This window comes from Oncorhynchus masou, chromosome 2 (genome assembly GCF_036934945.1).
Source record: "Oncorhynchus masou masou isolate Uvic2021 chromosome 2, UVic_Omas_1.1, whole genome shotgun sequence".
In the NCBI taxonomy this organism is placed as follows: Eukaryota; Metazoa; Chordata; class Actinopteri; order Salmoniformes; family Salmonidae; genus Oncorhynchus; species Oncorhynchus masou.
In genome coordinates this window covers 45,800,024-45,812,696 of record NC_088213.1, presented here as the reverse complement: position 1 = coordinate 45,812,696, position 12,673 = coordinate 45,800,024, and the positions used below count along the sequence as shown (strand labels likewise).

At 43.3% G+C, this 12,673-nt stretch overlaps 1 protein-coding gene across 3 annotated transcripts in view; it reads left to right on the top strand.

Moving 5' to 3' along the window:
• LOC135506000 (serine/threonine-protein kinase BRSK2) overlaps positions 1-12,146 on the top strand; it is a 169,138-nt gene extending 156,992 nt beyond the window's left edge. For 2 of the 3 annotated variants that reach the window (XM_064925335.1, XM_064925329.1), the window contains exons 16-19: positions 215-338; positions 1,918-2,098; positions 2,879-2,968; positions 10,057-12,146. In XM_064925335.1, coding sequence (XP_064781407.1) covers positions 215-338; positions 1,918-2,098; positions 2,879-2,968; positions 10,057-10,079 — 418 coding nt within the window. In that variant the 3' untranslated portion in view covers positions 10,080-12,146. Of the gene's footprint in view, positions 1-214; positions 339-1,917; positions 2,099-2,878; positions 2,969-3,154; positions 3,162-7,794; positions 7,830-9,360 lie in introns of all 3 variants that reach the window. The other variant, XM_064925343.1, reaches the window with a different exon arrangement.
• The last annotated feature ends 527 nt before the right edge of the window (positions 12,147-12,673 follow it).

The following is a 12,673-nucleotide window of genomic DNA, read 5'->3' as shown; positions in this document are numbered from 1 at the left end:
GAAACTTAAACCGTTTCTGTCCATTACCCTTAAAGATCAGACAAAGCATGGTAAATGTTGCATTATGCAAATGAGTGTGGCAGTACGTTAATTATTCCTCTTGATATGAGGCATTAGTATTCTCTCCAGCAGATACTAAATTAAGTGTGTGTGTGTGTGTGTGTGTGTGTGTGTGTGTGTCCTCATAAAACTATTTTTTTCTCCCTCCCTACAGGCTTGCCAAGAAGTCATGGTTTGGTAACTTCATCAACCTGGAGAAAGAGGAGCAGATCTTTGTGGTGATCAGAGACAAGCCTCTCAGCTCCATCAAAGCAGACATCGTTCACGCCTTCCTCTCTGTAAGGAGTCCTCACCACACCTCTTTACGCCTCACCACACCTCTTTACCCCTCACCACATCTCTTTACCCCTCACCACATCTCTTTACCCCTCACCACACCTCTTTACCCCTCACCACACCTCTTTACCCCTCACCACACCTCTTTACCCCTCACCCCACCTCTTTGCCCCTCATCACATCTCTTTACCCCTCACCACATCTCTTTACCCCTCACCACACCTCTTTACCCCTCACCACACCTCTTTACCACTCACCACACCTCTTTACCCCCACCACACCTCTTTACCCCTCACCACACCTCTTTACCCCTCACCACACCTCTTTACCCCTCAATGCTCCTCTTTACCCCTCACCACACCTCTTTACCCCTCATCACACCTCTTTACCCCTCACCACACCTCTTTACCCCTCATCACACCTCTTTACCCCTCACCACACCTCTTTACCCCTCACCACACCTCTTTCTCTCCCTCTCCATCTACTGTGTGTGTATATCTTCTTCTCTCTCTCTCCTCTCTCTCTCCTCTCTCTCTCTGTCCTTTGTCACCCCCCTACTTATTGCATGGAATTATATTTCAGAGTTCCTGGTCTTCAGACATTGAAATCATTATTAGAGCTAGCATGCAAAGTGAAAGGGAAAAGGGGGTACCTAGTCAACTGAAATGTGTCTTCCGCATTTAACCCAAACCCTCTGAATCAAGTGGCTATGTTCATTGGTTTGTCCTTGAGGCGAAGTGGACAAATTCACTGTAAAGCAACTGTGATTATTCTTTCGATTTAGAGCAACTTTTAGTCCGTGCTACTGCCCTCTGTTTCTTTTCCAGTAAAGGTCAGTGTCATTCTGTGATCAGTGAACAGCAGCCTGCTTCTTGTAGCCACCATCTGATTAGTGCACAGCGGTCTGGTTTCTGATGTTAAAGAGTGCCAAGTAAAAGGGCTTGATTGAGTCTTCTAAAGTTTTTCTTGGCCACACTGTGCATAGCTGTGTCATTATAATTGTAGAACACAGCGTCAAAACAGTCAAACGGATGGAAACTGACTTTGACACTAAACGCTCATGGCACAACCTTTATCCTACACTACAGTGGTTGGCTTGCATTAACCTTACACCTAGCCAATTGTCTAACCTTAACAGGTCTGCTTTATTTCCCAGCAGGTTTGTTTCAGTTCATTTTAAAAGGCACCTTAGTCCCCGTCGCCCAACACTGTGTTGTTTCCGCGTGTCCCTTGTCTCTTCAGCGCTGTCTATTGTAATTGCCTCAGAGTCTGATGGTTCCTAACAGCGCTGTGCTGTTAGTGTAACAGATCCCGTGTTGTCTCTTCCTGTCTTTGTCTCTCCTTGTCTCGCCTCTTCTCTGTATTTTAGTCATGTACATATCCTTTTTCTCACTCGTCACACATGTAAACGGTCTCTGTGTGCAAGCGGATTGTTTTCCCTCTCTTTATCCTGTGCGCTCTTTGTTTTCGCTCTCTCTCTCTCTCCCACCCTCCACCTCCCTCTCTCCCTCTGCTTCCCTACCTCCTGCTTCCCAACTTTGCTCCCTCTCTCTCCCTTTCTCCTCTCTCTCTCTCATATAGATCCCCAGTCTCAGCCACAGTGTGATCAGTCAGACTAGTTTCCGGGCGGAGTATAAGTCCACAGCCGGCCCTACAGTGTTTCAGAAGCCGGTCAAGTTCCAGGTGGACATCACCTACACAGAGAGCACCGCCGCCACCAAAGAGAGCGGCATCTATTCGGTCACCTTCACCCTGCTCTCAGGTAACGCGCACAGAAAGGCAGGCAGAGCAGGGAGGCACATGAGCGAACACGCACATATTAACATACACACACACACACACACGCACAAACACTGTATCCACACAGGCACTTCCTGGATATGTATACACATGCACAAACACACACGCATCCACGCTGATGCAAGCGCCATTACACAGAAGAAGCCAGGTGAGAAGAAGGACAGAGAAACAGAGACCTTTTCCCACCATGATCACACTGCACTTTTGTCCCTGCCGAGTGTCGAAGGGCAACCTCTGGCCAATGACACTGGAGAATCATTCTCTAGTCAAATATTCTGTCGTCCCTGCAGTATGTCTGCTTATTCCGATGTGGATAACTTATGTTAAATTGATGTTGAACAGACTCTTATTTAATTCCGCTGAATTCCATTTTGATTTACAGGACACGTGCTTGAATTAAAATTGAAGCTTCGTTGAGGGCTATTATTGTGAGGAAAATCGAATAGAAATTATGTCATTGTTTTCATGACGTTGACACTCTTTGCGTCCTACTGGTGTGGCATTGTGTTTCAACATCACAAGCTTGTTTTCTGTCTATTATTCTCGTTATTTTCAAGAGCAATTCTATTTTTCAGTCAATCAAGTCCTAAGTGTTTTTCTCTGTTTCTCTCAATTTCTCTCACTCCCTTCCTCTACCTTCTCTCTGCCTCCCTCGCTATCTCTCTCCTCATCCTCTCTCTCCCCCCCTCACTCTCTACCTCCCTCGTTTTTTCTCTCTGTCTCTCCCCCTCTCTCTCACCAGGTCCCAGCCGCCGTTTCAAGCGTGTGGTTGAGACCATTCAGGCTCAGCTGATGAGCTCACATGACCAGCCCGGGGTCCAGCAGATCTCTGGTAAGTAGAGACCCTCCCCTCGCCCCCCTACACCCCTCCACTACCCCCCCCCCCACCCTCCTCCCGGCATCCCCGTAGTTCACGGCAACGCCACAGTCACAGTGCGGCTCGACTCACACGCTTTGGCACAAGGCATCTCCACATGCATGGCCCACACCATGGCAGATGCACCCGGCACCAACAAAGCAACAACGTTGGTATCCTTCGAGACATCTCGAGGGGGCACACACTCTCCTGACTTTCTTGCATTCACACACCAGGGCCCAGTCATGACCTTCACAAACATCATTCATTTGACAATGTTTTCTGCTAACTTTTTTAAACTTTCCAACCAGCTCTAGGTTAAGAGGTTGTTTTGTTAAACTTAGGTCCAGTATAACCTTCCCATATAGAGAATATGGACCAAAATGGTGTAGCAGTTCAAAACGATCCTCCTCACATTAGCTCAGTACATGTATGTATTATATGGTTTTATATTCTGGGATGAAGAGGGGTTGAACAGGGAGGAATGGAAGAAAAGAAAGACAGAGTCACGTTCTGTTCTTCACTTGTCCTTGTTTTTTTTGTGTGTGCCTGTATTGTATAAATATGGGGGTTTCTTCACTTGATAACAGCACCCACTGCTGGTGAGACACGGCATTACATACATGACATAGTACATACTATAAAATATAATAAGGCTAGAGCCATCTTTTTTACTCCTGGGCCCACAGTATGAGAGTGTGCAGACTAATGTATGTGTCCTAGTCTAGTGCTTTAACACCTGACAAAAATAATCAAAACTTTGGTCATCATCAAAACTTTGGTGAAGTGTACACATTAAAGGGACATTTGTAAAATCTTCATATTCATCATCTCCAGCACCACCCCAACATCAACATACATGAAAATTACGTGTTTCTATGTTTTGTAGTAAAAACAAGGTAGAGGAAGATAAGTGTTTCCAATGGAATCATCTGTGTGCATTTTAACCATTTATGAGTATGCATTTTCTACTAATTGACTACTAATTGGTTGATGATGTCATGGGAAATACTTATCTTCCTCTAATCTTTTTTACTACAAAACATAGAAACACGCCATTGTCACATATGTTGGGGTGGTGCTGGAGACGGATTTTTTAAATGTATTTCCCTTTAATGCACGCACGCACACACACACACACACACGCACACGCACACGCACACACACACACACCCCCCTTCCCCAGGAACGAAGAACACTGGTTTGACCACTCTCTAATCCACACATTTAGCACACGTACCAGCTAGCAGTTTTAGCACTTTGAATGCTGGGACTCACCCTGTCACCGATGGGAACTGTTATCAGGTACTGTATGCAACACCCCCACCACTTTCTCCATCAATAACTCATCCCCACCACCTTTTCACTGTGGCTTTCACTCTTTTTCTTTTCTTTCCTTCTTTTTTCTTTCCTTCTTTCCTTCCTTCTCAGTTTGTCTTTGTCCCTATTTCTCTCTTTCTTCGCGGTTGTGGTCAAAAGTTTTACCTTATTCCAGGGAATTCCTTGAAATGCAATTAATGAATTGAAAAAACATTATTTCAAATATTGTTTGATTTCCAATTCATGAATTGACATTCAGTTGTTTTCCAGAATTAGTTGAGGTGGAATTGACCACAACCCTGTAGCCGTGTATGTTCTATCCCTTTTCTATCCATCTCTATCTCTTTCTTTCCCTATTTCCCTTTTTCACCTGTCAGTCCATCCCAGCCTGCTTTTGGTCATCATCCACAGCTTCAATCTAACTGCACTTGGCAGAGAATCACTCAAATAACTGAATGACTGGTCCGGCATGCTGAGTGGAATGCAAGGGTTACAACCAGAGCCATAGACAGTCTACAAAGAGTCTGGAAACTGATCATCTATGTCAGCTCCAAATATTACATGCATGTGATGGTCTTGGACTTTTTGATCATTCTAAAACTGAAACTGAGTGTGCCTGACTCTCTCTCTCTCTGTGTGTGTGTGTGTGTGGCTCTGGGGTGGATCAATTCACTGAATGCTAGAATATCACACACTGATGCTGAACAGTGTGTGTCACGTACACACTGAGAGCATGTGTTTCAGCCCCCCTCCCCCCAAAAAAACGAGTTGACCAACCGCACGCAACCTTTACTAATATTAAGTCAACCGCTAGAATAATATTTGAAACAGATCTGTGCAACCTGGTTGCACTCACTCCTTCAGTGTCCGAGACCAGAGGGGTCTGCATGCGGTGCCACGTTTTAAGAGTACTATTAGCTACTACAGATGACACTCATACTGTGTAAATTGTGACTTACTTCGTACGTGTGAATATTCCATGAGAGAAGGGAAGCCAGGTATGTGTGTGTTCAAATGTGTGTGTGTGTGTGTGTGCGTGCGTGCGTTTGCGCAAATACATTTTCTCGTCCTTTTGTACTTTGAGTGCCCCCCTCCCAAGTAGAATATTTCTTATCTCCCATTAGCTTTCACCCTACCCAGCTAATTAAGGATTGAGGAAGAGAAAGGGTTGCATACAGAGAGTCAGAGACCAAGCTAGAGACACAGACTGACAGATGTGTAGAGAGAGAGAAACAGAAAGTCTGAAGAGAAGCAATGGAAGCAGACCCCCCCCTTTTTTTGAAACGCATGGACTTTAAACATCCATGCAAAGTAAGAGTAAGACATTCCATTTGAAGAATTTGTTTCCAAAACGCAAAATATCTTACCATAACATGGGCTAGTGAAAAGAATAGACGTGATTTTGTTGAAAATATTGCAAGGTAATTTTATTTTAGAGAGACAAGTGGCAAAATGCTACATAACCACCCCAAACCACAGAACTCCAAAAGAAAATGTATCCCGATTGGGTTTTAAACAGTTATGTACGGAAAGTATTCAAACCGCTTGACTTTTTTCAATTTATTTTACATTACAGCCTTATTCTAAAATTGATTAAATTGTTTTTTCCTCATCAATCTACACACAATACCATATAATGACAAGGCAAAAACAGTTTATTTAATTTTTTATTTACAAATGAATTAAAAATAAACAAAAGTATTCAGACCCTCTATCAGTACTTTATTGAAGCACCTTTGGCAGTGATTACAGCCTTCCCATTGGGCACAGACGTCTATTCCACGGTGGTTCAACGTGATTTAATTGAAAGGATTTGGAACAACGTTGAATCAACTAGTGTGTGCCCAGTCGGTTGAGTCTTCTTGGGTATGACGCTACAAGCTTGGCACACCTGTATTTGGGTAGTTTCTCCCATTCTTCTCTGCAGATCCTCTCAAGATCTGTCAGGTTGGATGGGGAGAGTAGCTGGACAGCTATTTTCAGGTCTCTTCAGTGATGTTTGATTGGTTTCAAGTCCAGGCTCTGGCTGGGCCACTCAAGGACATTCAGAGACTTGTCCCGAAGCCACTCCTGTGTTGTATTGGCTGTGTAATTAGGGTCGTTGTCCTGTTGGAAGGTGAACCTTCGTCCCAGTTTGAAGTCCTGAGTGCTCTGGAGCAGGTATTCATCAATCTCTCTGTACTTTGCTCCATTCATCTTTCCCTTGATCCTGAACAGTCTCCCAGTCCCTGCCACTAAGAAACATCCCCACAGCATGATGCTGCGACCACCCTGCTTCACTGTAGGAATGGTGCCAGGTTTCCTCCAGATATGACGATTGGCCTTCAGACCTAAGAGTTCAATCTTGGTTTCATCAGACCAGAGAATATTGTTTCTCATGGTCTGAGAGTCCTTTAGGTGCCTCGTGGCAAACTCCAAGCGGGCTGTCATGTGCCTTTTAAAGAGGAGTGGCTTCTATCTAGCCACTCTACCATAAAGGCCTGATTGGTGGAGTGCTACAGAGATGGTTGTTCTTCTGGAAGATTATCCTTTCTCCACAGGTTCTTGGTCACCTCCTGGCCAAGGAACATCTCCCCCGATTGCTCAGTTTGGCTGGGCTGCCACCTCTAGGAAGAGTCTTGGTGGATCCAGACTTCTTCCATGTAAGAATGATGGAGGCCACTGTGTTTTTGGGGACCATCAATGCTGCAGAAATGTTTTGGTTCCCTTCCCAGATCTGTGCCTCGACCCAATCCTGTCTCTGAGCTCTCAGGGCAATTCCTCTGATCTTATGCCTTGGTTTTTGCTCTGACATGCACTGTGAACTGTGGGATCTTATATAGACAGGTGGGTGCCTTTCCAAATAATGTCCAGTTAAGTTAATTTACCACAGGTGGACTCCAATCAAGTTTTAGAAACATCTCAAGGATGATTAATGGAAACAGGATGCACCTGAGCTCAATTTCGAGTCTCATAGTAAAGGGTATTTCTGTTTTTTTTTTTTTTTTATACATTTGAAAAAATATCTAAAAACCTGTTTTCACTTTGTCATTATGGGGTATTGTGTGTATATTGATGAGAGAAACATTTATGTAATACATTTTAGAATAAGGCTGTAAAGTAACAAAATGTCGAAAAAGTGAAGGGGTCTGAATACTTGCTGAAAATACCGTACAGACTATAATGGGAATGATTTGAAAAATGTCTAACTTTAGCACCATCTGCAAAAACCATATAGAGCATTCCATCCACCTGGACAATGGATATTAGCGCATCTTGGGAAAAACTAGTGTTGGATATCGCATTTTGCAAAAAAAAAAAAAATGATTTTAAAGCACACCTGAAGTAAATGCTTTAAAAGTTTGATAACAGCCATAATTCATACTCAAAGAAAAGGACCCGTGTGCATACATTTCAGAAGAAAAAATGCCAAATGTATACAAATATTTATACGAATCTTCATTTGTATAAACCAGCTGACACTGTAGAGGTGTGTTAGAGAGTAACTGTGTACTCTGCTCCCAGATATCTCTCAGCGGTCAGACACTTTGACCAGCAAACCCTCCAAGCCACTGTTTCCCTAATGAAATACTCACACGATTGGCAAACAGTAAACTACTAGCCTGAGCCTCCCTCACTACACCCGATGACTCTTAACCTCACCATCAACACACTACGGTGTCACTAATGCACAGTTGTGTGTGTGTGTGTGTGTGTGTGTGTGTGTGTGTGTGTGTGTGTGTGTGTGTGTGTGTGTGTGTGTGTGTGTGTGTGTGTGTGTGTGTGTGTGTGTGTGTGTGTGTGTGTGTGTGTGTGTGTGTGTGTGTGAGAGAGAGATCCTTTGCATGGCACAGTGTGTGTTGGAATGCACACTAGTGTTGATGCAAATGTCCACTTCCCTTCCATTCCATGCGTAAAACACATTGTAGACCATCAATAACAAATGGTTATGTAGCACAAGAACAATGGTAAGTGATAGCAAGATGACATTGCGTAAGTATTTTGTGTTTGGTCCAAAAAAGACACCCACCTAATTAACTTCAAAAAGGACAGTTAGACTGGTAGATTTCAAGAAAGTTTGGAGTAAACCTGTATATGTTTGACTCTCAGTGGAACACTAAGGGCTGGCCTCCCAGAACCAGATTAAGCCTGTTATTGAATTAAAAAGCACTTCCAATTTAGGAACCCCATTGTGCATGCTTTTTAGTCCAGGACTAGGCTTAATCTGTGTCCAGGAAACCTCTTACTTGAAAGCAAAATAGATTGTGTGATGAGTGATGTTATTGTGATGATGGCATGTTGTTCACATTGTCTGTGTTTGTCTGGGAGCACTGTATGGACTCATTCTAAGGTATGCTTTTATTGTGGTGATTAGGAGAGTTACCAGGAGCTTGGAAGGCAAGACATTATGTTTTGTCGTACTCTGAAATGCTGCTCATCCCTTCCTCTCCTCCCCCTTTCTACAGGTCTGCTCTACCACTTCCTATTTCTACTAATCATATCCTAATCAAGACCTTGACTAGCTAAATCAGGAGGGTTAGAGCAGAGCCGGAACACAAATCTGCACTCAGTGACTCTCTAGGATGCAGATTGGACCACCCCTGCCCCAAACCTGGTCTTTTTAGCAATCACCCTTCCAGAGCTCAAGCTAGCCCTCCTATGTCACCACTCTCACCCAAACCAGGTAGAACAGAGACTTAAAAGCCCACTGGTTTTATGTGAACCCTACATTTCATTTTATTTTTAATGGATTACTGTTGTTTCCCAACCTTAGGTCTCATAACTTAGCACTTTGACACTGATGCGCCATCGCCTCAGCCTCGAGACAGTGTTAATGTACATACTAACAGTCTAACACATGTAATCAAATCCTCTTTTTTTTTTTTACCACCCACGTGGCTTTTATGAGTCTCCTTTCTACCTCCTGTAGCGTCGCCTTCAGTCCTTTCCTCATCACCACCCTCTCCTTCCCGTCACCCTCTCCTCCTTCCTCACGTTAAACCCCATTGCTCATTCGCTGTTTGTTCTCTCTCTCTCTTTTTTTCTTTTCTTCCCGTCTGTGTACCTAGGCAGCCCGTTGAGTAACTTCTTTGACGTAATTAAACAACTTTTTTCAGACGAGAAGAGCAGCCAGGCGTCGCACAACGCCCCTGGCACGCCCGGCACAGCTAGCCCCGCCCCCGCCAAGCATGCCCCCGGCAGCAGGCGAAATGAGTCATGTCCCCTGCCCACTCAGCCCCAGCCCACCCAACCCACTGACTCTAAATGCCCCCCGCCTCCGGGCAAAGACAAACAAACAAAGATGGCCGCCGTCAGCCGGACTGGGGAGCAACCTTAAGACCGGAGAGAAGTAGCTAGCTCTCTGTTGCATGACTAGATAATAACCACCTGTTATCAGGTCGTTCAAAACCCAATACAAAGCCCACAAGAGTGTGTGAGAGATGAGAAATGAAATGAGAGATGCTGCTGGTTTCTTTGCTTTAGTCAGTAGGCTTAGTGTGTTTGTGTCTCGAAAAAAATCTACTTTTGATTATCGCTGAGATGATAAACTTTTGTACTGTGTAATAATGGAATGACTACAATTTTAGTTTAGCAATCGACCATTGATCAGTATTTAACAATATTAAGTACCAGAGGTAGCCATGTTTCTTTTCTGTTCCTCTATCCTCTCGTCCCGTTCCCACGCCGTGGGGTGTGTGTGTCGGTGTGTGTGTGTGTGTCTCCTCTGCTCTGTGATGATGGCTTGACCTTGTCTCTACCACCAGGGATCATCACTAAAACCTATTAGAGAAACAAGATGGAGGGCAGTGTGTGTGTCCCAACCTGGGGCACTTTGTCAACAACGGGAGTAAGTGAGCCAGAGGCGGAGGACAAGAGAAAGACTTCACATACTTCACACTGCTGTCCCCCTCCTCCCCATGCACCCCTCCTGCTTTCCACCTGCACACACACACACACACACACACACACACACACACACACACACACACACACACACACACACACACACACACACACACACACACACACACACACACACACACACACACACTAAACATTAGAGTACTAGAGACTCTCTTATCATCGTGACAGACACCCAGAGACATATTAGCCGAAGAGTTGGAGAAAAGCCTTAAAAAGACAATGATGTTTGTCAAACCTATACTACATACATCCTCTCTCCTCCTTTCTCTCCTCCTTGCCTATCCTCCTATACTCACACACACACGCACACACACCTGGGGGATGTAAGGACTTGCACACAAAGACGAATGGAAGTAGAACCACTGGCTCCTATGAAAGTTGGAGAGAGGTGGCGCGACTCTTGGAAGTTGGATGGACGTTGGCTGAACGTTGGCTAAACGTTGGCTGGATTGTAATTCTTTTTAACGTAGTCCTTCTTTGTGAACTACAGGATTTTAACACTTTAGACTTCTTCAGACTCTGTGTTATTGCTGTAAATGAAATTAAATTGAGTTAATTAACTTTGGGTGGGCATTTGGGAGGGAGGGGTACACAAATGAATGATCTATTCTGTTGTACAGACTAACTATGTTCCCATATGTACAACGTTTGTGTAGTTGTGACATTATGTTTAGCTAAGAATTGTGTTAACTTATCACTATATTTTGTGTTTTCTACTTGTTTGACGTGTTTTATCGATGAAATGTTGTATTTTATTTTCGGTTCCCTTTTGAGGGATGAATCATTTCAGGGTTTTATTTTCTTCCATTTTGTTTTGCTCATGTTCCTTTGAAATATCTGCAGGATTCAGACAAAAGTGGACATAATTATTGTGTATATTTGTTTCCCCTATTGTATTTTTTGCCATGTTTGTTTTATTTTATTCTGGGTTATTTATATAAATGATGGAGAAAATGTACTAGATAATGTAAAAAAAATTGTCATGTTTAATTTATTGATCATTGAGAATTCACTAAATGTTTTTGTGAACATTCATTTTTTTTCCAGCTTGGATGAGAAAGCTTGTAATATATACATTTGGCAAATGATTTATGGTAATTTAAGAATGTAGATTAGTCTCTTTGAGAGGAACGAGCCCTCTGTTGATAATAATTGTGCATTCCTTCTCGTTGTGTGTGTACGACGACAAAGGCAACCCTCCAGCCACTTGCCTTGTAAATACAAAAAAAAATGCTAACAAACTTATTTAAAAAACCAAGGGGATTCCTACTCTTAGCTTTGACCTTGTATTGTCGTTTGCATGTCCAACATTTGTCTTTTCTTTGCATGTTGTTGTTGGAATTGTTCTGTCCCTTTTCCCTCTTTCCCCCTTCTTTCTTTCTTTCTTTCTTTCTTTCTTTCTTTCTTTCTTTCTTTCTTTCTTTCTTTCCAGTCTCTAAATTTGTTTCTCTTATTTTTATTTTCTCTCACCACTTCGGTTGTTTGTTCGTCTTTGAGTTCTTTCTCGCAACCTCCCTTCTCCTTCCTTATACTACTGTGCACATTTACCGTGCAATGCATCCTCTGCACACACACACAGTTACACACACACACAAACACACACACGCACACACAGTTACACACACAAACACACACACACACACACAACACACACACACACACCGTTTCTCTCAAAGAGAGACCTGATACTCTGGTCACGAACTCTGTCTGGGGTGGGAATTGGTATCAGAGAGATAAAAATAAAGCAATACCTATTATTGTTATTCTTTCTATTTTGTACTATTGGGTAGCCGGGCCACACAGGACGATGGACATACAGTAGAACACAACACCAGGAGCGCTGGTATTTAGCAGGAAACCACTGGCAATGTATCCCCTTGTGACATAACTGTGAACAACTTCAGTGCAAAAGGAAATAAATCTGTTGACTTTGGAATTGCGTGGTGGTGATGTCTGATTTTAGCCTACACACTTCCAAGGGTGCATGTTATTCTAAAAGGGGCTAATATAGAAATGCTGATGGCAATTATTGTGAGCAAAACGTTTAGCATACTGTATGTACAGTAGAGTAAAATATTCAAGAGTTCTGTTCTTCCTGTCCAATATCTATCTCCTCTAGTTCTATCAACACGAGAGAGGATGGACTCTAGTAAGTAACAGCAGCCTCTAAATGCTTCATTTCCTACCAACAGAGTCTCAGTACCTGCTATTATATTGGCGGTATATCCATAAATCTTAATCATATTCTAGATCAATTCCAGCCATAGTACGTTGCATCCATTTCCTCTCTTAAGCAATGGACATTTTCTAGATTTCATGTCAGTTGCGTGGAACAAGTCCCACACATCACTAGATGGCAGCAGTACTTCTCCAGTTATCCATTGATCCTCCGTTCCTGCTCGCTGGGCTACATGAGGAACTGATGGTGAGTTTGCGTTCAACAACTGCAAAACTCTT